The sequence below is a fragment of the Lineus longissimus genome, chromosome 9 (assembly GCF_910592395.1).
Source record: "Lineus longissimus chromosome 9, tnLinLong1.2, whole genome shotgun sequence".
Classification (NCBI taxonomy): domain Eukaryota; kingdom Metazoa; phylum Nemertea; class Pilidiophora; order Heteronemertea; family Lineidae; genus Lineus; species Lineus longissimus.
Genome location: NC_088316.1, coordinates 10,304,261 through 10,330,217, shown reverse-complemented (window position 1 = coordinate 10,330,217; position 25,957 = coordinate 10,304,261). Strand labels below are relative to the sequence as shown.

Genomic DNA, 25,957 nt, shown 5'->3' with positions numbered 1-25,957 from the left:
GTAATTGATTAAGCCCCTGCATAACTTAACAGCAATCGCTTGGCTTCTGTGAGTGGTAAGGAGAATTGACAGTTTTTTTATGGGAGTAACATTTGTTGGAGATTGACCTCTTAGTTTAATCTTAGGCCTAATGCTGTGTCGCCATCTGTGATTGTAGTTTGTAACCAAACCCCCTTTTTGTCTTTCCCGCCACTAAACTTGTTGGAGCTCTCCTATTGTTTTTACATTTTAAAGGTGCTAATAAAAGAGTTAGATTTGTAAAATAGAAACACGAGGGTTTCTTTCCGTTATTTAGCCGGCAAGTTTCGCCAATTTCGGGCTGGTTCCGTGGTCCCCGAAATTGTGGTGCCGAAACCCGGGAGAGTAAGAACTTAAGAAGGTTTTGAACACTTGTTTGGCGAAAATGCCGGAGAACGAGGCCGGAGTTCCTGAAGGACGTGATGCGGTCCGAAAATCACGCTCAGCGGCGAAAGGCTGGGTGACGCGTGCATCCAATGCACTGAAGCGTGCATGTAAGGATGCACGTCAACCGTTTGGGAAGGATGCCGTAAGTAAAGTGGCAATAGAAAGCTGTATCAATGACTTCGATCGATATTTGGTGTCATTTGAGAAGGCCCAATCGGAAGTTGAAATGACAATCGAAGATGAGCTTGCACAAGAGCAAGACATTGATCAGGCCTTTGCTTTCATATCTGAGGCAAAGCAGTCTAGGCACGAGGCACAGATTATGTTGGAAGAGATTGTGACCCGTATGTCAAAGGGTCCAAAATCGAAAGACAGTAATGACGATTTCGATGACGGGGCAAGTTGTGCCTCGAACAGCTCCATGGCGTCGATGGGAAGGGTACGCCTTCCCAAGTTGGAACTGCCAACCTTTTCAGGGGTGATAACGGAATGGCAGTCATTCTGGGACCAATTCACCGCACTTGTCGATGAAAACGAGAGTATACCGGAGATAAGCAAGTTCTCGTACCTCTCTTCGCTGCTCGAAGGTGAGGCTAAGTGTGTGATAAAGGGTCTCCCAGTGACGGAGGAGAACTATCACATCGCAAGCAAGTTGCTAACGGATCGGTATGGAAGACGTGAAAGGATTATTTTCACACATGTTCAGGCCTTGTTAAATGCGTCTATGCCTGGACACGGACAGGGTGGAAAGATGGTTGGAAATCGAGTTTCAGCACTTTGGCGGTTGCAGGACGAACTATTGCTACACATTCGCAGCCTCCAAGCCCTCGGTATAGAGGGATCGGAATATGGTTTCCTACTGACCCCCCTGATTCTGTCACGCTTGCCTAATGACATACGTATGGAGTGGGCACGGGAGAGTGACGGAAGGGAAGCGGATTTGGAGTTCCTATTAGACTTCATGAAGAGGGAGATAAATCGACGAGAGAGATCGGAAACCTTTAAGGTTTTGACCAAGACTGACAATGTTGGTACCCAGGGACATGGGATTGATGCAACAGCTGACATGGCTGAGGACAAGCAACGTGTGGCGACTGCATCCGCCTTGCAGTCACCTAGTGTAGCCTCACATTCTGGTGGTAATTCATGTGGTGTATGTGGGAAAACCCACCAGACTGAGAAATGCTGGGGATTGTTAAACCTCCCAGTTTCAGAGAGACATTCGAAGGTGCAGTCATGTAAGTTGTGTTTCAGGTGCTTGGGTAAGTCACACTTTGCCAAGGGTTGTATTGCACAATGTTCAAAGTGTAAGGGTCGACACCATGCCATTTTGTGCAATGGTGGTGGTGGTAGTGGTAAAGTGAACAAGGCTAGGCAAAGTGGTTCACCCTCTGTTAGCAAAACCCAGAGTGGTGATAGTAAGGGGACAGGTAAATCTAGTAGTAGTGATACTGGGGTCAAGACACCTGAGAAGTCTAAGGGTCAGGATACTGGTACGATGAAAGCTAATATGCATTCTATTTCAGCAGGTAGCAGTGTTAATTCAGGTAGTAGGGTGAACACTGTGCTACAGACAGCCAAGGTAAAGATAGTGGGCAGGCAGGGCTGCACTGAGGCAACATTGATGTTTGACAGTGGGTCAGACAGGTCATACATCACCTCATCAATGGTAAAGAGAGTGAAACCGGAGTGGGTTGGCACAGAACCCATTTCTTATGCAGCCTTTGGGTGCAACACTCCTAGTGTGGAACGCCAGTGTAATATATACAATGTGCATTTGAGTGGCAGCCACACAGGTTCAGGTGAGAACATTTCTCTAAATGTCGCCGAGGTACCAGTCATTTGTAACCCATTGGTGAGGCCCTTGGTCCCGTGCGAACTGCTGAACATTCTCGGCTCTGACATCCAGTTGGCTGACTCAGTCTCAGAGAACAGAGAGATTACAGTGGATATCCTCGTCGGTTTAGATCTTTATTGGAAACTCATGAAGCCACAGAGGTTCAGACAGGTTGGTGGGCTGGTTGCTCAGGAGTCGTGTTTTGGATGGGTCTTATCAGGTTCGTGGTCAGATTCAGGTGGTGGAGTTCAGTCTGTTCAATCAGGTGCTTGTTCAGTCTCCCCTCAGTTGATGTGCTTGGGGAATGTCGGTGACTCTGATCTGCGTAGATTCTGGGACTTGGAGTCCGTTGGGATCTCTCTCACTGAACAGGAAACTTTGAACCCCAAAATTGATCCTGTTTTGAAGCATTTTTCAGAGAACGTCCAGAAGAATGGGAGCCGATACCAGGTGGCGCTGCCTTGGAAATCGGAAACAGCCAAGGGCAGACTGCTGAACAACGAGGCAATGGCTTGGAAAAGGTTGAAGCAGCTGAACCGGCGATTTGATGGAGACCCTGAGCTGAAGCAAAGGTATGACCAAGTATTCCGTGAGTATGAATCTAGTGGTTTCATAGTGGAGGTGCTGGCTCATGAGATGGAAAATCCCAACCCCACATTCTATCTGCCTCATCGGCCAGTCGTCCGTGAAGACAGCCTGACTACCAAGGTTAGGCCGGTGTTTGATGCCTCGGCATCAGGTTATAATGGGGTGTCCTTGAACGACTGTTTGGAGACTGGACCCTCATTGCTTGCTAGTCTGGTAGATATCCTGATTCGCTTTCGGCGATGGCCTGTAGCGATCACAGCAGATGTGACGAAAGCTTTCCTACAGATAGGAGTCCGACCCGAAGATCAAGATGTACATCGTTTCCTATGGGATGATGGTGGTAGGGTACGAGTCATGAAGTTTGTCAGGGTCCCCTTTGGGAACAAAGCAAGCCCATTCCTCCTGAATGCGACGATAAGACATCACTTGGATAGTTATCCCCCCTCTGAAGTTGTACAGGAGTTGAAGGATAATATTTATATGGATGATTTCCTTTCAGGTTGCGATGAGGCTACCAGAGGGTGTGAGGTATTCGATGAGGCACAAGAGGTGATGGGTGAAGCAGAGTTGACCTTTGCTAAGTGCACGTCCAACAACAAGGTGTTGGTGGACAAGTTTCGGAGCGACTTTGGTTCAAAGCATGTGGACAGTGAGTCTGTAAAGGTACTGGGTATGAGTTGGCTTTCCCGTGAGGATTGCTTTGTGTTTGAGGGCATTCCCCTTCCTCCCTCCGCAGAACTCAGTTGTACAAAGCGTGTTGTGTTGAGTTTCACTGCTCGACTCTTCGACCCCCTGGGGCTTCTTAGCCCTTTCATCATGATGGCAAAGATTCTTTTCCAAGAAATCTGGCGCCTTGGGTTGGGTTGGGATGAAGAGTTGCCCCCTGAGTTGAAGCTGCGTTTCATCTCATGGTTGGATGGCATTAGTGTCATCAAACAGTGGAAAATTCCCAGATGTTACACATCAGGTGGGCCTTGGAAGGGCATTGTGGGTCTGGAGCTGCATGCATTTGGAGATTCTTCGACCCTTGGATATGGAGCTTGTGTGTACCTTAGGATTCCCAAGTCTGATGGTACTTATGAAGTATCGCTGGTGTTTGCCAGGGCCAGGGTTGCCCCTGTCAAGCCTGTGTCCTTGCCCCGATTGGAACTCATAGCCAGCCTGTTGTGTGCTCGAATTCTTGTGTTCACTCGCTCAGCCCTGAAGTTGCCAGAAGATACGACGTATCACTGTTATTCAGATTCTCAGGTTGCTCTAGCTTGGATCAAGGGAGACCCCTGTCGATGGAAAAGTTTTGTAGCGAACAGGGTTGGTGAGATTCAACAGCTCACCTCGCCCTCTCACTGGTCACATTGTCCAGGTCCTGAAAACCCATCAGACCTGGTTACGCGAGGGTTATCAGCCAAGAAATTGATCACTTCTGAGTCGTGGTTGCATGGTCCTGTGTGGTTGGCGTCGTCTTCAGACTCGGTTGACTTGATTGAGGAAGATTCGGAATTGGAGAATTGTGATGAATCGGTCTCAAGTCTTCTAGTGCCTGTTGGTGGTGAAGTTGTGAAACAGGAACCGGCAATCTCTCAGTTGTTTGACTTGAACAACTTGAAGTCCTATCCAAGGACAATTCGGCTTGTGGCTTTAGTGATGAGGTTCTGTCACAACCTACGGTCTGCTGCTTGTGATAGAAGGCTAGGACAGCTGTCTCAGGATGAGAGGTCGAAGGCCCAGGTTCAGTTGTTCAGGTTGATGCAGGATGCTTCTTATCACTGTGAGATAGAAGCTCTGAGAAAGGGTAAACCCCTCCCAAGGGATTCTGCTCACAAGGAGTTGGACCCCTTCTTGGATAAGACTGGATTGTTGAGAATGAAGGGACGTCTCAAGTTTTCTGAGCTCAGTTATGATAGTAAACACCCAATCATTCTGCCCAAGGGACGAGTGTCCTACTTGCTGGTCAGATTTCAGCATTTCCTCATGAAACATGCTGGAGTCACCACTCTACTGACTGCCTTGAGGTCCAACTACTGGATAGTAGGCCTGAGACAGTTGGCCAAACATGTCTGTAAGGAATGTGTTCCATGCAGAATAGTTGAGGCGAGGGCATGTAATCAAGTCATGGCCCCCCTCCCCGGATTTCGAGTAAAGGATGCTCCTTGCTTCGCGGTCACTGGCCTTGACCATGGTGGCCCATTGTTTTGTATAGATTTTCCCAAGAAGAAATTCTATATCCTGTTGTTCACTTGCGCGGTGGTCCGGGCTGTCCACCTTGAGCTCACAGACTCATTGAACCTACCTGATTGTATCCTGGCGATTCGGAGGTTTGCTGCTCGGAGGGGTCTCCCCTCTGAGTTCCATTCTGATAATGCAGCCACGTTCACTGGGGCAGATACTTTGTTGCAGCAGTATTTTGGTCCCCATAGTCCAAAGTGGAATTTCATCGCCCCAAGGTCCCCATGGTGGGGAGGGTTCTGGGAGCGGCTTGTGGGTTCAGTGAAGCGGTCTCTGAGGAAATCGCTGGGTAAGAAATCACTGACTCGATCAGAGCTTGAGACTACGTTGCATGAGGTAGAGGCAAATGTCAACTCGCGACCTTTGACCTTCGTTGGTGACAGTTTGGATTCCCCAAACCCCTTGACACCTTCACACTTCCTCATTGGTAGGCCCGCTGGATTTCAAGTTGAGATTGCGAAGGATTCTCTCAATAATCCTGAGGTTGTGCACGCGAAGGATTTGGGTGCTCGAGAAGCAGTCCGTCAAGCTAGGCTGGATGATTTCTGGAAGGTGTGGAGCGATGACTATTTGAGAAACCTTCCCCCTGTGTCTAAGAAATTTCAGGCTTCTTGCAATGTGAAGGTTGGATCAGTAGTGTTGATCAGAGAGGATCATGTCCCTCGGATGTCTTGGCCCCTAGCTGTGGTCACTGAGACCTTTCCTGGTAGGGATGGCATTGTGAGAAGTGTTCGCCTGAAGACTGCCACTGGGTTTCTCACTAGATCTGTTCAGAGATTACATGACCTTGAAATCAGTGCACCCCTGCCTAACCAAGATTCTGATGCTTCTGAAACCAATAATGTTGATTTGAATGAATCCTTCAGTCAGGACCTTGTCGCTGACTTGAGAGAAAATCTTGATACTGATGTTGACACTGAGGCAGTCTCTGTCGTTGAGACAAGCACAGAGACCCCCTCTAGGCCTAGTTGTGAATCTGATGATAGCGTTGCTGTAGCGAAGACTACTAGAACTGGCCGGGTCGTTAGACCACGGGATAGATTGGATCTGTGAAGATATGGTATAGTGTAACTATCTGTCTTGAGGTGCGTTGAGTTTCTAAAGGTGACTTTCTGTAAATTCCGTACTCTTGCTGTTGAACTTGAATTTGTCTGCATTGGTTATCTGTCTGATACACTTTCTTCTACCAGTAATTGTAGGATTTTAGTAGGATGTGCTGAATTTGCCACAATATTGGGTATAGGTACAATCAGAGACAGTTTCTATTGGTGAATGTGAAGAATATTTGTGTATTCCATGATAACTGCATGATTATTAGTATGTTTCGCCTGTATGTGTTACATGTACAACACAGAATCAGTGATATTGAGGTGTAATTTTGTATTGTGTACAGTGTTTTACTCAGAAGCGCCATTTGAGCAAGATTTCTTCTGATTGTGATTTGAAATGTTTGATACTGTAAGGTAAACCGTGTACCAGTTGTGCACCCAATTTGGATGTTCCTAGATTTGTATTTGCTGAGGAAATTAGAATGTGACATACATGTAGAGACGTGTTTGATAAGGGACACTGTGTGTAACATTTGTAAGTACCCGGATATTTGTGAGTGTATCTGCTTCTAGGTAATTTGTCTGACTGGGAGAAGTTGTATGCTCATTGGGAGTAGAAGAGTGTGTTAGCTGCTAAGGTCTCTTTACCCCTACATTGTGTTCAAGGGCAGCTGGTAAGATTTGTGCTAAATTAAGGTTGCCATGTTTGAGTATTGTCAATATTTGCTAAGTGGACAGACATGACCTGTTGGAGTTTACAGTAATTTGTATGCAGAGATGAATGTTTAGGTAAACTAGGGTTAATTTCTGAATTGGATGTGTGTCTAAGTTGACTACTAATTAGCAACAGTAAGCCTGTGACTATTGGGTTGTAGTATGTTTCATACTTGTGTAATTTGAGTTGTAGGATTTGTTGACTGTTGGTTGTAATCATACCACTTTTACATGTATGTATGGTAAAGTTAAAATCTTTAGTGTTTATGATTTCTTGTTTTAAGCACCGCTGGTATTTTGGATTTCTCTCAGATAGCTATGTATAATAGAGAAGCAACTTTGTTCCTTACTGTAAAGCTGGTTAAAACTAGACCCCTTTGAACCTTTTCTTTCAGTCTAATAATAGTAGCTCTGGGTGTAGACTTTAATGTAGGCATGATTTATTGATTAGTCTTGAGCTGTTGGTTTTTGGTGCCTTAGTGCGTTTGTCTAATTCTGACGTTGGTTATTTGTTGCTCTTGAGTAATGCTTACATTGAACTCTCACTTGGAAAGTATGATTTTCATGTATAGTATAATATTTTCCCTCTAGGTTAAATTGGAGTGATATTGGATCCCTCCAAGGTGGGGAGAATGTTGGAGATTGACCTCTTAGTTTAATCTTAGGCCTAATGCTGTGTCGCCATCTGTGATTGTAGTTTGTAACCAAACCCCCTTTTTGTCTTTCCCGCCACTAAACTTGTTGGAGCTCTCCTATTGTTTTTACATTTTAAAGGTGCTAATAAAAGAGTTAGATTTGTAAAATAGAAACACGAGGGTTTCTTTCCGTTATTTAGCCGGCAAGTTTCGCCAATTTCGGGCTGGTTCCGTGGTCCCCGAAAACATTATTGTGTTGCTTAAAACGTCTACTTTTTACTCATGTAAGAATCGTAGTACTAATAGTAACTTCAACTTATTTTCCAGTTATGATAACACAACACGCATCTTCATGATCATGATCTTTCTCAAACTAACTGAATGACCTAATCGCCTTGGACGCACAACCTAACCACATACAATCCGCCCCGACGATCGACACATCCATTCGATTCGATAACCCTCGATAAAGTTTGATAAATAAACTAGAACTGAGATTTCACAGGAGCACCTGTGAATTCATGACTCCAGGGTTGTTTTGAGGGCAATATTGTAAGAGTTGGTCTTGAGTATGGGGACGTGAAGGTCCGTGTGAGGCACCTGGGCTGGGGAGAGAAGACTAGTTGAACGATGTGATCATGGAGGTATAAATAATTATTTATACCTCCATGATGGGATCTGACACGGACACTACTATTGATCTCATTATATGAATACCATTTAATTACAAAAAAGTGAAAACAGATCATATCATTTTCCTTGGCATAAATTAAAATAGGAGTGCGGGAACAAGGTTTTTTAGCAGGAGGAAAGCGAGAACATTTTGCGCCGTCGTATTCCGATTTGGCTGGTTAGTGGTGAAATCTGCTTTTAATTTTGCAAATTAACATATTCGTTTTCTAGTTCTAACGTTGTCTGTAAAGATGCTGGCAAGAGACATTGCCAGGAAAACATGACGTCATTTTGGCCATTCTTCTTACCGCACGCCCTCTCTCTCCGTAAAAGTTCCTGACATGGTGTGAAGTGGGAGGGCGCACAATGGGAACCACACTGCCGCGATGTTAATAGTTTCTATTTATAGAATTCAGCGGCAGAGATTTTAGGCACGGAAAAAGTGGATTAACTCGGCTAATCTCAATGGATTTTACCCAGGAATGTTTTCAAGGCGAGAGAAACATCTGATTTAAGTACTGCGCTTATTAGATTTCATGTTCAGGCCGAAGATTGGCCTAAAACGTGGACGAAAAGAGTGCATTATCGAGTGTTGGAGAGGTCACGTGATTGGACGAGAAACCTGAACAAAGTTTTCGTGCTTTTAGCTGTCAACATCAATGGCTATAATATACTCCTGCAGAATAGGAGAACTAATAGAACTAATTTCCGAAGTTTCCAATAGTTTGAACACAAATCAGAACATCACCCATCAGCTGGACTCAGATCTGCATAAATTACGATAAATAATGAGGTCGTCGCTTCAATTTCGCAAAGAAAGTTGACTCCATTCGAAGGTTGTTTTGACCAAATTCTGTTGAACTCATCGTTATGAGGGCATTTGAACACATTCTCGTTGATCTTTTCTATAAACGTGTGAAGTTTCGTACCAAAATACGTTTCCGTAAAGGCTTAAAAAAGAAAATTCGTCACTTACAAAATCATCGCTCCGGTAGAAATAAAAATGTCACCGCCATTTTTTTGACGATAGTACTCCAGGTAACCTCGGCGGGAAATTTAAAGCGGGGTCATCCGGGGTCAAACAACAGTTTTGCTCACTACCGCCAACTGGTGATATAAATCGACACTAATCTATTTTATATCAAAACTTCTGTATCATGAAGACCTTTTCAACTTTATTTTAAGCTTTTATCTGCTGGAATAGAGCGTCAAAAAATTGTTTTTTCATTTACGCATTTTGCCCCCTGGGGAGCTGAATTTGAGTCGAATCGCCCAAATTTTTTTCCGTAAGCAACATTTTCTGCGGTGTTTATAAGCAAGACTAGATTTGAAGTGCCTCGGTTGTATGATTACAAAATGCCCAACTTTGTCTACAGATGGCATGATGGAAGGATGGCAGGATGGGTGGAAGGACGGACACCAATCGAATAGCTATTTGACTAGCTCCGCTGACTTTGTCAGCTGAGCTAAAAACAGCTAAAACATTAGATGGTGAAATTTGACACGAGTTACCCTTTAACTCCACTCGTCAGTATTTCTTACCTATAGGCCTGTCAAAGCGTACGAGGCGCAGATATGGCTGGACACAAACAGGTGCAGCATCAAGTATCCTCGTCAAAGAAAATAATGATGTCGTACGACTTTGAAGCGACAACGGAGTCCTCAGATTATTACAAATCAATCCATGATGTCTAGGACTGCACAAGCCATGAAAAAGCATTCTTTGTTCAACTGATGCACTCCTACAGGATTTTGAAGTTCGTACAAGAATGCTGTTGTCTGAATGGAAAGCACCAGTACTTGTCAACAAGTCAATGTTCCCTAACGTGACCAATAGCTCTGGAGATCTTTTGAAATGGACATTGCGAAGATGTGCCATTTGGAGATTTGAACTTTTGTCTTTTAACCCTCGATGGCACATATTTTGTTGGGACTGCAGCAATAAACCTGGTTTAACTGGTCTGTGAAGATGAAGGTGTTGGTGGCAAACTATGGCAATGTAGTTGTGAAATGATGGCAGCCTTGTCGAGGACCTCAGCAAGTGACTGGCAATCCAGAACAGTGCTCCCATCCTGATAGTTATTTACATTCCTGCAATGAGAATTCAAAGATATAATTGACTGAGAATGTCCATGAATCTGAAATTGTTTTGTTCACCCATGACAATTCTAGTTCCGGTAATTTCGTGATTTCGGCAGCGTCTGGACCAAGTTGCGGCAGCGCCGGAGAGGGAAATTCAAAAAAAAGGGGAAGGAAAACATCGACACAAGACGAGACGAAAAATGTCAATGTTAGTTTATTTGCTCTGAAGTTTAAATTTGTTTTTTTGTTGGATTGATCCTCATAGAAAATAAACTAATCAAAAGTCCTATTATTGATTTATATGATAACATGTTTTATTGACAATATTTCATGTTTTTTACAAATTCGTTCTGGTCCAAAAAATAAACAATAACTTGTTCATTTCCACACTTACCGGGCAGCTAGTCTTTTGAAGCAGATGATTATTTTTATTAACAAACATGCAATTTCTCTCCTCACGAAGATGAAAACAACATTGACCAGCGAGTGGATAACTTTCGGCATTTGTCAATTTATCTGTAAAGTACCATCAGTGCACTTAAATCATTATATTTGTTCTGAAATTGATTGTTTGGTGTCGGAGAATGTTGGGATTTATTCTGTACTACAGGGTGTCTCCCAAAAAAAGTATCCTCACCTCATTTAGTTTTGATAAAAAGGATGGTTAATGGTTGGAGTTAGCACCAGCATCAAAATCAAAGGTCATGGTTGTGTTAGCTATAACATATGAGAAGGAAGGGTCATGGTTGGGGTAAGCTATAGCATGAAAAGGAAAGGTCATGGTTGGGGTTAAGCATAAAACGGCTGGGTAATTGTTGGTTTAGCAATAGCATCAATTTGATCAAAACCAAAGGTCATGGTTAGAGATAGCTCTAGCATGTATGACTATGAGAAGGAAGGGTCATGGTTGGGGCTAGTTATAGCATAAAAAGGCAGGGTAATTGTTGGGGTTAGGCCCCATAAAAAAAAATGTTAGTTTATCATCCTTTTTTCTGAAGAAAGTGATGAGGGAGGGCGGTTTTTATTTTTTATTTTTTCAGAACAGAAACGGGTATTTAAATGAAAGCAACATGAACAATTGAACATGAAATTGATGCTATAAATTTATGCTTAACTACACCCTGGTGCCTCTTTCATTGTCCTACAGGCCTGACGTCATTCTCACAAGTGAAAAGTTAGTCTCCCCCCCGCCCCCCGAGGTGCGAAGGCCTTTGTTCGCCTTTCCTGGAAGGTTTTTCCAGTACCCCTGCACCTTTCACACAATGGGAAGTTCTTCTTGGCATCATAGATGCACAAATCCTCATCTGTAAGGACAGAGTCTTCTGGCAATTCCTCCAGGTCACTGAATGATGTGCCACAAGAGTATAGCAGGGTATCCATCTCTCGATTAAGCTTGTCGCGATCGTCCCGTTTTAAAGCCTTCTTACTATAAATACAGCGCCATCGTTGACATTCGTCGCACTGAAAATGGAGGAGAAGAATGAATCCACACTTGGACTGAACAATCACTGCACACATGTTTAGAACACAGGTTGACCAAAATATTGTGAACAGAAAACCATACCAGGATGACACTTTTTGTATTCTTTGCATACTGGGAGCTTGGTGGGAAGGGCATGCAGTGGTTCTTTTCACCGCGTTTCTGCAGCTTCGAGGGCAGAAACATTTCTTCATCGGTGTGGACTTTGCCGTATGCCTCCTAGATTTGAAAGCAAATGTTGAAGTTATTTCTTTGTCTCCCACTATCTCTTTGAACCGATGAAAGGAAACTTATGATTTGGCAATGAAGATGAGGTATATCATGACTTTGAGTTTAAATACCAGAAGAATTTCAAGCACCTCAACCGTTGTCATACCTGAAAACTCATAAACCTGTCCGCTTCTGTAGCAGATGGAATCGGATCTGGAAGGTGGTGAAGGTCACGGAATATCTCCTCTGGTAGACTTGCCTTGCCACAAACACAATCTGCATCACCACATCGCTTTATGCTGAACATGTAGTGTCTTTCAAGACAATGTTTTGTGATGAAATCTTTGATTAATATGCCCGGTTTCACTGTTCTTTTGGTGTCGGTCAGCACAGATGCATCAAAGTCTGGGTCTATCTTGGTAAGGGTTCGAGCAAGAGCAGAGACATCATCTCGTGACGCTGCTTGAAACGGCCGCAGTGCTTCATTCTTCAGCTTCAAACGTGAGAAAACATCCCCTAGCAAATCTTTCATAGGCTGGACTGCATCAAGTACCTCCTGCCTGATTTGTGGCAAAGTAGCTTCAAGGTTACGTATGGCCCCTAGGTTACTGGCACTTTTCAGTTTAGCTTCACAGGTTTCAGTTGCATGTCGCATCATGCCAATCCCCTGGAGTCCAATATTCAGAATGGACATACAGCGCTCCGCAGGGTTCTTCCAGCTGTGTTTGGGAGGAGTTTGAACACTGCTGAGCATATCTAAATTTCTGTCTAGGAAGTAAGCAATGTTCGCCAGTTTGTTGCGCATGTGACGAACGTTGTGATCTGGTCCACCGTCGTGATAGTGACATTCTATTGGGTTGTCACGAGGTACAGTGGCACTATATTCTGCCAGATGCCTCAGACAGGATGATGGCTCGAATGCATTTTCCTTCAAGCCAACGTAGACCACGCCTTCATAGAAACTACCCGTCATATCGTACGGGATATCAACTTTGAAAGAAACAGATGGGGAAAGAGAGAACTTCGTAAAATCATGATCTGCTACCTGAAATGTCTGACCTTTGGCGACTAAAACCTGTTTCCCCCTTTCAACAGCAGATACTGGTAGTCCAGGTTCCCCTACTTTTATGGTATGTTTGTCATCATGACAAACAAGGGAAGTGTAGTCATGGAATCTGACGCAAAATTCTTTCTGGTATCGAAAGACGGATGATGCATAGTGCTGGTCAATGTGGTCCTCTCTCATCTGTCGTGCCATTATCATATACTTTACTCGAATGCGACCAGTGTACCTCTTAGAAGCAGCAGATCCTGGTCGTCTTGGCCAGAATTGCCAGCGAAGCCATTGCAGAGAAGGTATAGCCATATCAGCAGGGCAGGTCTTGATCACTTGATCATAAAAATCGGTTGCATTCAAGGCAGTGGCCATGTGTGTAACCACGTCACCATCAACGACATCATCATGCCTTCGGTCGGAGACCGACATCTCCACACAGCTATCAAGGTACTGCTGACAGCGTTCAAGGAAGGGAACATACATTTCTGGCCGACCATTGTTCACCCTCAAGTCCCATACAAGGGTCTCGTCCTCATCATCAATAAATTGTGCCATTCTCGCGTCGATCTCAGCTTCGTGGGTGTTTGTCGCGCTGGAGACATCACCAGTCAAGGTCTTGAACATGTTTCTGAGGAGAGCGGGTTTGACTGCACTCACTCTGCCAAAAGTGTCCAGAAATGTTCTCCTCATGGACCTCGTGAAATACTTGGGGAAATCTGCTTTAGGGCGTCGCTCACTTCATCGTTCTTCTGAAGAAGAAATGTCTCGCTGTCGCCGTCCTGCACTTTCCACGCAAAATGAAGGTGCTCCCTGCAGCTGGTGTAAGAGAAGCGTACGGTTTTACATGGAAAAACCAAACCATTGATAAATTCGAACCTCCTCCTTGCATCAGTTGGGGCAAAATCGTTGAGAAACAGAGGCGTGTAGGCAGAAGCGTTCAAAAGGCAATCATGGAGCGCCCCGTACCGAGCTTTCGTGGCAGGCCATATCTGCTTACCACTGTAAACTTCCCACTCGTACTCGTCTGTACGTCTCACCTTCTTCTTGTGTTCCACAGTCATAGTGTTGTTTTGTCTGTCAAGATACTCTGATTGCAAACGTAGGCTATTGGCCAACCTTAGCAAGTTCTCCTTCACGGAGACCCATGGAGATGGCGCTTTACCCTTCAGGTAGGTACTTCCACACAACCTAAACAATGCTGAAGACTTCTCTTGAAGGACAGATGAGGACAGATTGGTGCGCTCCCTCTTGCGATGCTTGTGCGCCGCGGGCCGGTTATACCCATCAAATTTGGTAAACATGGAAGGGATGGGGTGGGCTCGTTGGTGAAGAGTTTCGTGGTGACCATCTACATACCAGAGAGTGCTTGAAAGAATGTTGACAAATTCTTTGCCAAGCGTTTGAACCGACTGCTGCGACCAACCTAAATTATTATCTTTCAGCCAATCAATGATACTTCCCTCAAGTTGTGATCTCATGTTCTCATTTACAGGTTTTTCGGGAACGAGAAGCTTTTGAGAAGCAGAGGCCATAAGCACGTCGAAAGCAGATCGCAAAGCGGGCTGACGTGCCTGAGTAGATGTGCCTTCTCCCAAATCATCTGCAATGATATTAGGATCTACACAGAATGTGATGTAGATCCCAGCAGCAACTGCATCAACAATAGTCGTCCTAGGTTCTACTTCAATTGACTGCTGTTCTTTGGAGTTCCCTATTTTAGCGACAACCTAGAAAGAAATACTTGGTATACATGTTGCAATGGACGCCCACCAAGGGGATGTAAAATTAACGAACTAGTTTTGGTTAAAAAGGGTTTAATAATACTGAGCTGAAAATATCTTTGCCTAGGTCTCTAGGCCTATCATCTCGAAATGTCACAAAAAAACCACATGTTTTGCAGCTACAATGGATGTCATAAAGATACAATACAGCAAAGTCGGAAGATTTGATTTCAAAGTTGCAATGGAAGATATGCTGCCGGCGCACTGCCGTTGATGATATTCTGACGATGATTAAAGGCCCTGCCCTGAACCGTCCCTGACCCCCCCCCCTATCCCCACCGCCACACCCTGATATTGCAGATCTTAACGCATAACAGGATTAGCGTCTTTCAGTGCACATTTGACATCCGTGCACGTGGGGACATCCACGTTCCCGCGAAAACCCAACTGACGTCATACAAAGCAAGCCCCGTATGCAGCGTGTAGCGATAGCAGACGATGGAGCATGCGTGATGACCATACAATGCCTTACCTTGCATCCATTGTACTCTTCATCGAGTCCATGACCATGGCCGATTGTGCCACTTGAAAACTCAGAATAAATGTCACTCATTGTGGCTTGAGGCGGGACAGATGTTCCGTACCACGCCTTCAAAATACGTGCTTTATGCACAATCTGTAACACGACAAACGGCATTCTGGCAGCTAGTATCAAAAAGTGGAAGATTTAGTTCAACGAGGCGCCATGAGAGGCGCGCTATACATTTAGCGCCGGGAGAGCACGTGTTCTGAAAAAGGCGCGAATTTGGCAATTGAAGACAAAATCTTTCAACAAATTCCTCTGAACCTCCTTGAAAAGTATTGTAAAACAGCATTGACTATCTAAAATCACTGTGATATTGTTTGTTACGCTGAAAACTCTGATGTGTCAATGGTGTTTGGCATATTTGATGAGTGTAGCGTTTTCCGCGCCAAATCAATCGTCGTCCGTTCGGCATGCCGCCGGCCGTCATCTACGCTGGGGCGAGTTTCCTCATATAAAAGTGAATAACAGTTGATTAAAATGAACCAAAGTAGACATGTCTGGTATCATTGGAAAGAGAATTTCATCAGAAATGCAACTGAATAGATAGTGAATCAATTCTTACCTGCTGAAAGCCTAATTTAGAGATTGAAATTGAAAATTAAAAAATTAAAATTTTTTTGATGCGGGTCAAAAAAGTGATGCGGGCGGGGATGATAAACTGACATTTTTTTTTATGGGGCCTTAGGCATAAAAAGGCTGGGTAATTGTTGGTTTAGCAATAGCATCAATTTGATCAAAACCAAAGGTCATGGTTAGAGATAGCTCTAGCATGTATGACTATGGGAAGGAAGGGTCATGGTTGGGGTTAGTTATAGCATAAAAAGGCAGGGTAATTGTTGGGTTTAGCAATAGCATCAATTTGATCAAAATCGAAGGTCATGGTTAGAGATAGCTCTAGCATGTATGACTATGAGAAGGAAGTGTCATGGTTGAGGTTGTCAATAGCATGGTGAAAAGGAAGCGTTATGGTTGAGATTAACAATAGCATGAATGATTCCACTCATAGGCCCCTGAACGCTAATTAGCGGGATTATCGGGCTAAACAATGGGATTAGCTAGGAAAAAATATATAGGGAGTTAAAAAACAAAGGTAGGCAAGCGAGGACCAGATTTGAAGCGAGAGACACCTCCACTTCGGACCTCTCGTACGACCAGAAAACGCCGAGAAACAGAATATTTTTTGCCCACCACGCCATCTATAACACTCCAATTTTTAATCCCATGCCTTCTGTCAGCCATCAATCGCATATTAACAACATTGTCGGCATCGTTTGATGGTGGTGAAAGCGAATAAATTCAAAAAACTCTCCGCCCACCATCCCCCTCCTTGGTAACCCAATCAGAATGACGCCAGCATCGCACCGCAGTGAAGGGAATCCCGTGCGCTGATTGGCTTTTCGCTTGTAAACAGCGACCTGGCAGAATTATGTGTTTATTTCTAGCCAATCAGCGCACGGGATTCCATTCACTGCGAGTTCAGGTTACCAAGGAGGGGGATGGTCGGCGGAGAGTTTTCTGAATTTATTCGCTTTCACCACCATCAAACGATGCCGACAATGTTGTTAATATGCGATTGATGGCTGACAGAAGGCATGGGATTAAAATTGGAGTGTTATAGATGGCGTGGTGATCAACAAATATTACGTTTCTCGGCGTTTTCTGGTCGTACGAGAGGTCCGAAGTGGAGGTGTCTCTCGCTTCAAATCTGGTCCTCGCTTGCCTACCTTTAGTTTTTTAACTCCCTATATATTATTTCCTAGCTAATCCCATTGTTTAGCCCGGTAGCCTAATCCCGCTAATTAGCATTCAGGGGCCTATGTTCCACTACATCGCCTCGGGATAAGCGTCTGAGGACTTATTGAAAGTCCAATGGGGGGGTATGGGGGGTTTGGGGGGCCTGCCCCCAATGCACTGGCTAAAACTTGTCAGAAGGACGGGGGCGGGGAGGACTCCCCCCCCCCCCAATACTGTAATAACAGGGCCAATGCACCGGAACCCCAATGCACTGGCTTAGTGGCTATGTCACTGTCAGGAGGGGTTTGGGGGGCTCACGTCAAACAGTTGTGCGAGTTCACTAGAGCTCGCACTGTACATACCAAATACTGCCGAGTGCATACTGACTGCTATGCTGCGCCCGAGCATGCGGGGGATGCCCGAGGGCGAGGCGCCAGACTGCAAAATACCGACGGTGCAGACAGCAGAGGATGGCTGAACTTCCATTTCCCAAGTTCATTCAATATTCGTTTCTCAAAACGTGAAATACCTGAATACATAGCAACTACAATACTCAGGTACAGTTGGCAACTTTGTTGTCAACATTTTAAGGGTGCAAATACTTGCTCCATACCTTTAAAACAGCACTTTGGCAGCTTTTTTCAGAACCAATTCGCAGAAATTTGCAGAATTCTTTTTTTCATGTTGTTGGATGATAAACTTTTATCTATGACTCCACATATGCCGCGAAATCTATATTGTCTTCGGCTCAACAAGTAGGCACACCCTCTGAAAAGAGATCTAGACACATCAAACACCCCTACTAGTCAAATTGTTCATGCACTTTATGTAAAATGAGAAGGACTTATTGAAGGACTTATTGAAAGTCCAATGGGGGTGGGGTATGGGGGGTTTGGGGGGCCTGCCCCCAATGCACTGGCTAAAACTTGTCAGAAGGACGGGGGCGGGGAGGACCCCCCCCCCCCCCCCAATACTGCAATAACAGGGCCAATGCACTGGCTATGTCACTGTCAGGAGGGGTTTGGGGGGCTCGTACAGTCTGCCACTGTCACCCATCATGCACTTTATGTAAAGTGCAAGCTCTAGTGAACTCACACAACTGTTTGACTTGGGGGAGCCCCCGAATCCCCGTCCTTCTGACATGTTTTAGCCAGTAAATTTATTTTCTATATTTTCACAATTTAAAGAAATCTTTTATGCCATAACACGGGTATAAAATATCAATTAATTGATAAGGAATGAATTACTTATTCTGCCAGGTAGAAAAAAGATAACGATTGGGCATAGATTTCTGTGGTACGGTTTTGATTGTTATTCCTTTTTTATAATACTCTTCAATTGATCAAGCCATTCAAACAAATCTGTAGGCTACCTTTTATTTTATTTAGCTTTTTCTGAACCTAAATAAATGGGCATCCAGGCCGTTTAAGCTTGGAGAACAACTCAAGGTCGAGTCTTATAAATATATATATAGGGCCTACCCATAGAAAGACAATGACTGCATCATTTTTGTACGTGGCCTGAAGGTATAGTATATGTGAGACCACGATGGCAGAATCTACGCATTATACCTTTGTTTTGATTGTCATCGACGAGGCTTCGGGCGTGCTCGGAGGCTTATGCATTTCAGTTATGCCGTGGGAGTTTTTCTGGTGAAGCAGTGGCACTGGCAGACTTGGAACCCTCGTATTATGCTCCAGTGCTGAAAGTCTGCCACTGTCACCCATCACCCTTATCAGCCGGATTTCCAAACCTCGAATGAAATTTAATTCAGTCATGGGTGATCATGACGAAGCATGTTTTGCCAGTACAGTCCTCGCCAGCGCACCATCTGACGGCAGATTTAGAAGTAAGAGAAAAACTGAAGACGGGCAAAGAAGATGTAGGATAGAATGGGGTAATTGTAGACCCGGTTTATTTGTAGCCCCTGCTTAGTTATGGGGATATCAATCAATATCATATAGGCAGAGACTACAATTAAACCTGGGCTACAATTACCCCAGTCTACCTTATGTAAAGCAAGAGTCCGGAAATAAGTATTTTCAATTTCTGCCCTTGCATTTTCACTTCAACGGCTACATGTTGGCTAACTAAAGGCACCCGAGGCTGCGGCTGACAAATGGGGACCACGAATTTCATTCTTATGGCAAGAAACAAAATAATCGCGGCCGAACCTCGCTTGGGATTCTCATCCGCCGTTTCGCACATTGGCTGTGTTCTCCAGTGTCTTCTGCTGGAGAAGTGTAAGACGACCTCCCTGCTTTTCTTTGCCGCCCAGTTTAACTGTCAATTCGACGCAAGGAAATGGCAATGCATCGACGATTTTTATAAGGTGGACGACAGTCGTGTTTTTCAGAAAAAGGTCTGTTTTCGTTCTTTTTTCTTTATCTGTACGAGTCAACACTGTCGTAAAATATTAAACGTAAAAGTCAATTAATGGAGCAAAGACGGTCCATTGGTAGTTAGAAGGATGCGTCTCACTATTTTACCTCACGATCATCAACTGAAGACGGTATCATTTTTATGAATCAATGTCCCATTTCAATGTTTAAGACTAATATTGTACTTTCGATCTCACTCTCGCCTGTGTATGCATATATTTAAGTCAACAACCATGAATTATTGCTCATCTCATATAGTCCCAAGTAGTTAGGCCGGTCAGTCCACGCCAATCGATTCGGATAGGGTCATTGTAGATCCTGTTTGCGCGCGAAAGGCTAACGTAGTCGCAATATGGACTATCAGCCCAATATGGACTATTAGGCGCTAGAATAGGTTTATAGAGTAGCCTATAGCTGCGAATATACGTGTACATATAATTGATCCGTGTATATATTCCGTTTTCTGTTGACCATGTGCCTTCAAAAACCAGCTTGGTAACCAACAACTTGCATTTCGCCTCCGAAAACGATATCACTTAATTCCGCCATTGCTTCATCATAGAGGCACGCTGCAGTTGTTCAACTTTCCTTTAAAACACCTGATACTAATGAAGTTCAGTAGCGGTTTTGACGACATATCAAATATATCGGTGTACGCAGAGAGAGACAACTCCTTCCGTTTGGTCAGTAAATCAGAAACAAGACAGACAAGTTTGATTGGTATAAATTTTCTCGGGATATTTTCAATTTACGTGATAATCAAATGCAGTCGTTTTAGGACAGTGTTCTTGCCCATGTTTATTTACATGACTGGAGAAATGAAGGGCAACTTGACACTCCCGAAAACCGACGCTTGCAAAAAGAACATTAACCTTAACCAACGAATAGTTCTTTGTTTCGCAGGAAGAATGATACAAATTGCTTGCATGATTCACGGGAAAATCTTCAGAACTATTTATGATTTTCATTTGGGCGATGGAGGCATGGTGCTTTCTAACGGCACAGAGTTATTGGTACCATCGAGGTTTGTCATACCATCACTCGCCACTTCGAGTGACGTTCTCCTTTTTACAACACAAAGGTCAGATCATAATCAAAATCTAAATCTTGTCTTATTTTTCAAAAGCAGCGGTTATAAAGCCGCCTACAAGTCTGTGTTACATGAAACAATTGGGAATGTCCAGTCTTTAGACTTGGTCGGTGACGCTGTTGGTATTCTAATTCTAATCAATCACCATAAGCGGGTATTGGCCGCTCTTAAGTTACGCTGCGCAAAGAGGGCGCCGACAATAGAAAATATTATCACTGTTGACAAACTTCATGTATCGGTGAAATTAGACCACGGAGACAGAACCTCTCACATCGTGTTTAACCTCAGTGATGGTAGTTTTTACTTTCCACTCGTACTCAAGGTCAGATCCAATGGTGGCAGACGTGCGAGGCGGTGGATGGTTCGGGAAGTTCACCATCACATTCGTATATAATAAACATGCTGGTTATTCAAATGAAGATATTGATTGGTTTACGGGGTGATAGATCCCTGTAATCTTTTGTCAGATCTACAGGGATCAAAGGCACCTCTTCAATTCCTTTCGCCCCAAATTTCACCAGTCACAAAGGATTCAGACGAGTCTATGTGGCCCGTAACCGGTATTGGATTGATATAACCATCGTGGTAAAGGACGCTGGTGACTAAACGAGTTTATACGCCAACGTCTATAATAAACTCCAATGGATTGTTCCAAAGCCCAGAAAAGTAATGAGAAAGAAGCACTGTTACCTTTTTTCCCCGTTCATGGAACCAAGTATGTTTATCGGCCTTAAAGGCCACCTACTTGATGGTATACTATGATAAGTATCATATCAGATACCTCCCTTCATTAAAGGATATGCTGTCTTCTTAGATATAAATTGAAAAATATCCTTCTTGTCAGGAAAAGACGTCGATCATCAATTATCATTTTCACAAACGATACAGAATTGTCCCAACGATTCATATTGGGCAAGATGAGACAATCCATATCCCTGATAGAGAAAAGCGCATCATGAAATTTACAACCGCCGCCCAAACTAAAATGTTATTTCATGTATATAATCAAAATAATGAAGATAGCACTTACAGGCTTCGATATTCAGTGACAATAAGTAGGCTAGGTGTAACACGAACTAAACCAAGACACGTGTTCTTTGGCAGATTTTATATCCAAATGCAAATTTCAAAGGGCGATGCTTTGCCGATGTTTGATTACTTCACAGGAAGTTTGGCAGGGAGACTGGTGATTCCAAGCACGGATCGGTGCAAACCGCAAATAACGGCGCATACGACACAGGCTCTCATCATACAGTTCTTCAAAACAAGAATGTTGTTCAGTTGTGCGCTACAACGTCAAATCGCGACAACTATCTATGACTTTCATCGCATCACTGATGGAGATATTATCTTGTGCAACGGAACAGGTCTCACTGTGAGTAATGTGTACAATGGCATGAAATTGTCTGATTCCAGTGACGTCATAATATTTGCCTCTTCAAAAAAGGATGGCAAAGGAAATTTGATGAGTGCGGTGGGTTACAGAAAGGACAACTATAAAGTGCTTTACCATTCCTTCGAGTTGAATTACCAATGGAGCAGACTGCTTAAATTCCTAGTCAATGATGCCTTGGATGTCCTTATGCTTATTTTTCCATATCACCGCTTAGGTGCATTGAGATTGGTCTGCGATTCGGTACCTCCTATGGATGGTGTTGCTTTTGAAAATATCGCCGTTTCTTTGACTCCGCGTCCCAGAGATGGACGGCAGCCTTTTTTTCATGTGAGTGAATCGGGCTACCTTCTCCAAGTGGTGAGAGCAACGAATAACCATAAGCATGTTACAGCAGTCCATTCATACGAACCTTTACTTTGAGTGAATCAACCTGAAGAAAAAACATCACACCGGCTTTGCAAGACAGCTTCATGCTGCAGTCTGAGCTGCATGCCAATGAAAATTTGTTGGCCCACTCTAACAGCAATGGCATCAAACCGGCATCACTGTAATATGTCAGGCTGATAGAAAATCTCTCGGCAGGTTGACATGATATCACTTTGGTGTTAATAAGCAGCCTAAGATCCTCTGAAAATGTAGCTGATTACATCTTTGCGGGTCACTCTAGAGAATAGTGTGAAAGACGGCATCGGGACGGCTAATAATCAAGGAGATGGTAACAATATCTGTCCTGAGTGCGATGATGTTGCGTGTGTCGGCTTTTAAAATAGAATTGATAATGATTGTCGTTTGTGTCAAAGTTGTTCAAGAAATGTGTTGCAGCGTGCGCGCACACACCGTGGTTCACATTGGTCACCGAGAGTCACAGCGGCTGGCTCCGAGACAGTGAGCGCTTGGTTTTCAAGATAGTAAACGGCGCAGCACTGCGCCGCGATATCAAACAAACCGTGTTGGATCTTGTCCTGAAACGGTGGTGACCAAATAACACTTAGTCAAAACTGGAGCTGTCGGACATCATCCAGACCGAAAAATCCGGTCGCTGCATCCTCAAATACCAGAGTCAATCGTAGTTCGGTCAGTAGTGCTGAGCGTTGCACTGAAGTTCAGGATGCGGTCGCTTTGTCGCTCAGGTATACGCTGCATGCGTTGTGTTACTTGAAGATCATGGAAAGTTTCATCATCTGAGAATGAGTTGTCAAAGTTAGTTCAGGCTGTTCATTTAACAAAAACCTTTTTATCTCGTTGGAATGGTTGCCCTGAAGTACACTCTGTCAGCAATTTATCAACCCGTCATGTTTCTTGTTGGACCAATGCGCTTACTCGATCAGTTGACACGCGCGGTGAACTTGCAGAATGCCAACTCTCTCTAAATTATTAACCTGACATCTTCTTAAGTTCGTATAAACTACTCTATAACTTCTTTACATATATGTACATATGCTACAAGGAATACGTATAACTGGTTTTCAACCTAGCGTAAGTCGGAATATATTGGGATTTACAAAAAATACACATTTTTCGTAAGCCGTTTCCATGGTAACGGCCATATACAGAGGAAATTCCGAAATTGCCCACAAATTTTTTCTTGTTCTCAGCAAAATTTTCTGTCGATCTAGACCAGTCGGCAACCTACATAACAAAATTCCCACGGAGACCATTTTGAACTGGACTCATGCCCGTGAACTGGACTATAGGCCTGCCTAAGGATGCATCCTGACTCTCATGCGTTTGCGTCCCCACTATCGAGATCCACAAACAAGTAGAAGTGAGTGATTTAGCAATCTCAAAATATTGCGGGTCAAGATGCTAAGGATGCGCCTGAGCCATTATCCTGACACTATCAGGTCATTTCGATACATTACGAAGTCGTGTTGTAGGTCCATTGTTGTAGGGCCTGTTTGCAAAAGGGATGCTGAGCCATTGATTGGTAAGGCAGTTCCCTTGATAATTTCTTTTATTCATTTGCGCCAACTATATAATAGATCCTCTATCATCCATACATCGTAGTCTTCAATTGAATAAATCTTATTGTTGAATCTTATCTAATAGGGCTTCACATTGACAATTTCTCTTTATTTCTTTGCGCAACCATATAATAGATCCTCTATCATCCATACATCTTAGTTTGCAGTTTAATAAATCTTATTTATCATTGTGTTAAACCCTATCTAATAGATGCTGGAGCATCCGTAAGACTTCACCTTGACAATCTCTTTATTTCTTTGCACCAACCATCTAATGGATGTTGATGTTCTATCATCCGTACATGTTAGTCTGTGTTTTAATAAGCCTATTTATCTTTGTGTTGATCGAAATCTATCTACTATATGCTGGAGCTAGGCTGGCCAAGAGTTAAACCGATAAGATACTAAAGCCTTTGTGGTCAAGTTGACATGTCAAAACCTTCCCAAAGCAGTGGCTGGCGATGTTTACGCACCCGCCTATAACATCGACACATATCTTTTAACCAACTGCCTGGGAGTGATATTTTTAAACTGGTCAATCGAAAGGACCACATCTGCCCTCGATCTGTTCAAAATTAAAAAATTTACTGGTTGTACCATTGTTAGTGTCTAATTTGATACTGGAGGTGAAATTGTCGTAGGACTGTTGCTGACAATGTTTAATCTGGCACTGGATGTGACATTGTCTTATCTGGTACTGTAGCTGATAGTGTCTATCTGGTACCGGAGGTGACGATATCTTACCTTGTACTGTAGCTGACAGTTTCTAATTTGATTCTGGAGGTGAAATTGTCTTATCTGGACTGCCGATAGTGTCAAGTCTTATCTCGTAGATGATGTGACCTTGTTTTTACGTAGCGGACACTGTCTCATTTAATACTGGTGCTGACACTGTCTTTTCTGGTACTGGATGTGACATTGGGCCATATGAATAAAAACTAGTATTTGCTTTCTCTACCGATTATAAAGCATTTGCTGTTACTCATATGAATAAAATTAAAACCGTAGCAAATGCTCGGAAGTTTTTGCTACAAGTAAAAGCCAACGCATATGAATAAAGCATAGCTTATGCTTTTTACTTGATAGGAAACGCTTCGATTCTTCAAGGTTGCTCCTGAGGTCAATAGAACGTTGAACTAAAAGGTTTGTCATCTTCCGAATTGCTGTTTATATGCGTTTTGGTCACGAAAATTGTATTTGCCATGAAAGCCATGTTGTGTAGACACTTATCATTCACTGTATCGATTTGTTAAGGCCACGTGTAGCGGAGGTCATAGCATTTTTTGCGATTTATTCGGAGAACACTCGAGGTGGGTCTAGATCTTTGAGCACGAAAGACCAAGAGGACATTGCCGATGAAATCAGACGCCGCAGACTAAGATGGCTTGGGCATGTCCTCCGGATGAACCCAAGCACCATACCAAAGACTGCCCTGCATTGGACCCCCTAGGGAAAGAGAAAATGAGGTCGACCCAAAGTCACCTGGAATAGGACTATGTGAGAGGAGCTGAAACTCATTCCAAATGTGACAAAATGTGCCTCGACATATTACCCCCGCTTTTCCTTAGGGATTCATGCTCAATTCCCTGGCAAGATCGATCAAATGTCCAAGCTGCATCCATTCAGTGATTGAGACTGGCATTCACACTTACCCGTCTTGCTGCCAGCTAGGTACCCGTTACTCCTGTGCAGAGAGGCAAGTTGGGTTAAGTGCCTTGCTCAAGGACACAAGTACAAAACGGCAGTGGTCCACAACTGCCTGCTCTCCTGTTGAACTACAGCCGTAGTCTTAACTGGTCACTACTATATGCTAAATCTAAACCAATTGTGTCAAGGAGTTGTGGCACTTCATACTAGGGCAAACTTGTACACAAGATGTGTTGGTTTTCCATACAAAACTGGCTTCCAGCAGGACTGCAACTTCTCCCAATAGGATTATTGAAAAATCATTGAACTGCTTAGCAATAAACAATGCAGTAAAACTGGGTGTAGCCTTAGGCCTGCCTGAAATTTGCAAGGCAAGTCTAAGACTGTCTCGCAACATGGCGAAAACTATTAACAAAGATCAGCATTAGTGTGCCACTACCAGTGGCACGCATGGTGTCAAGCAGGGGTATTATCCTCCAGGCCAGG

At 43.7% G+C, this 25,957-nt stretch overlaps 1 protein-coding gene across 4 annotated transcripts in view; it reads right to left on the bottom strand.

Moving 5' to 3' along the window:
* Positions 1-17,674, bottom strand: part of LOC135493187 (4-hydroxybenzoate polyprenyltransferase, mitochondrial-like) — a 46,537-nt gene extending 28,863 nt beyond the window's left edge. For 3 of the 4 annotated variants that reach the window (XM_064780240.1, XM_064780241.1, XM_064780239.1), the window contains exons 1-2: positions 17,607-17,674; positions 9,666-10,214 (exon numbers count right to left, since the gene is read on the bottom strand). In XM_064780240.1, coding sequence (XP_064636310.1) covers positions 9,666-10,194 — 529 coding nt within the window. In that variant the 5' untranslated portion in view covers positions 10,195-10,214; positions 17,607-17,674. The remainder of the gene's footprint in view (positions 1-9,665; positions 10,215-17,606) is intronic. The other variant, XM_064780242.1, reaches the window with a different exon arrangement.
* Between the last annotated feature and the right edge of the window lie 8,283 nt (positions 17,675-25,957).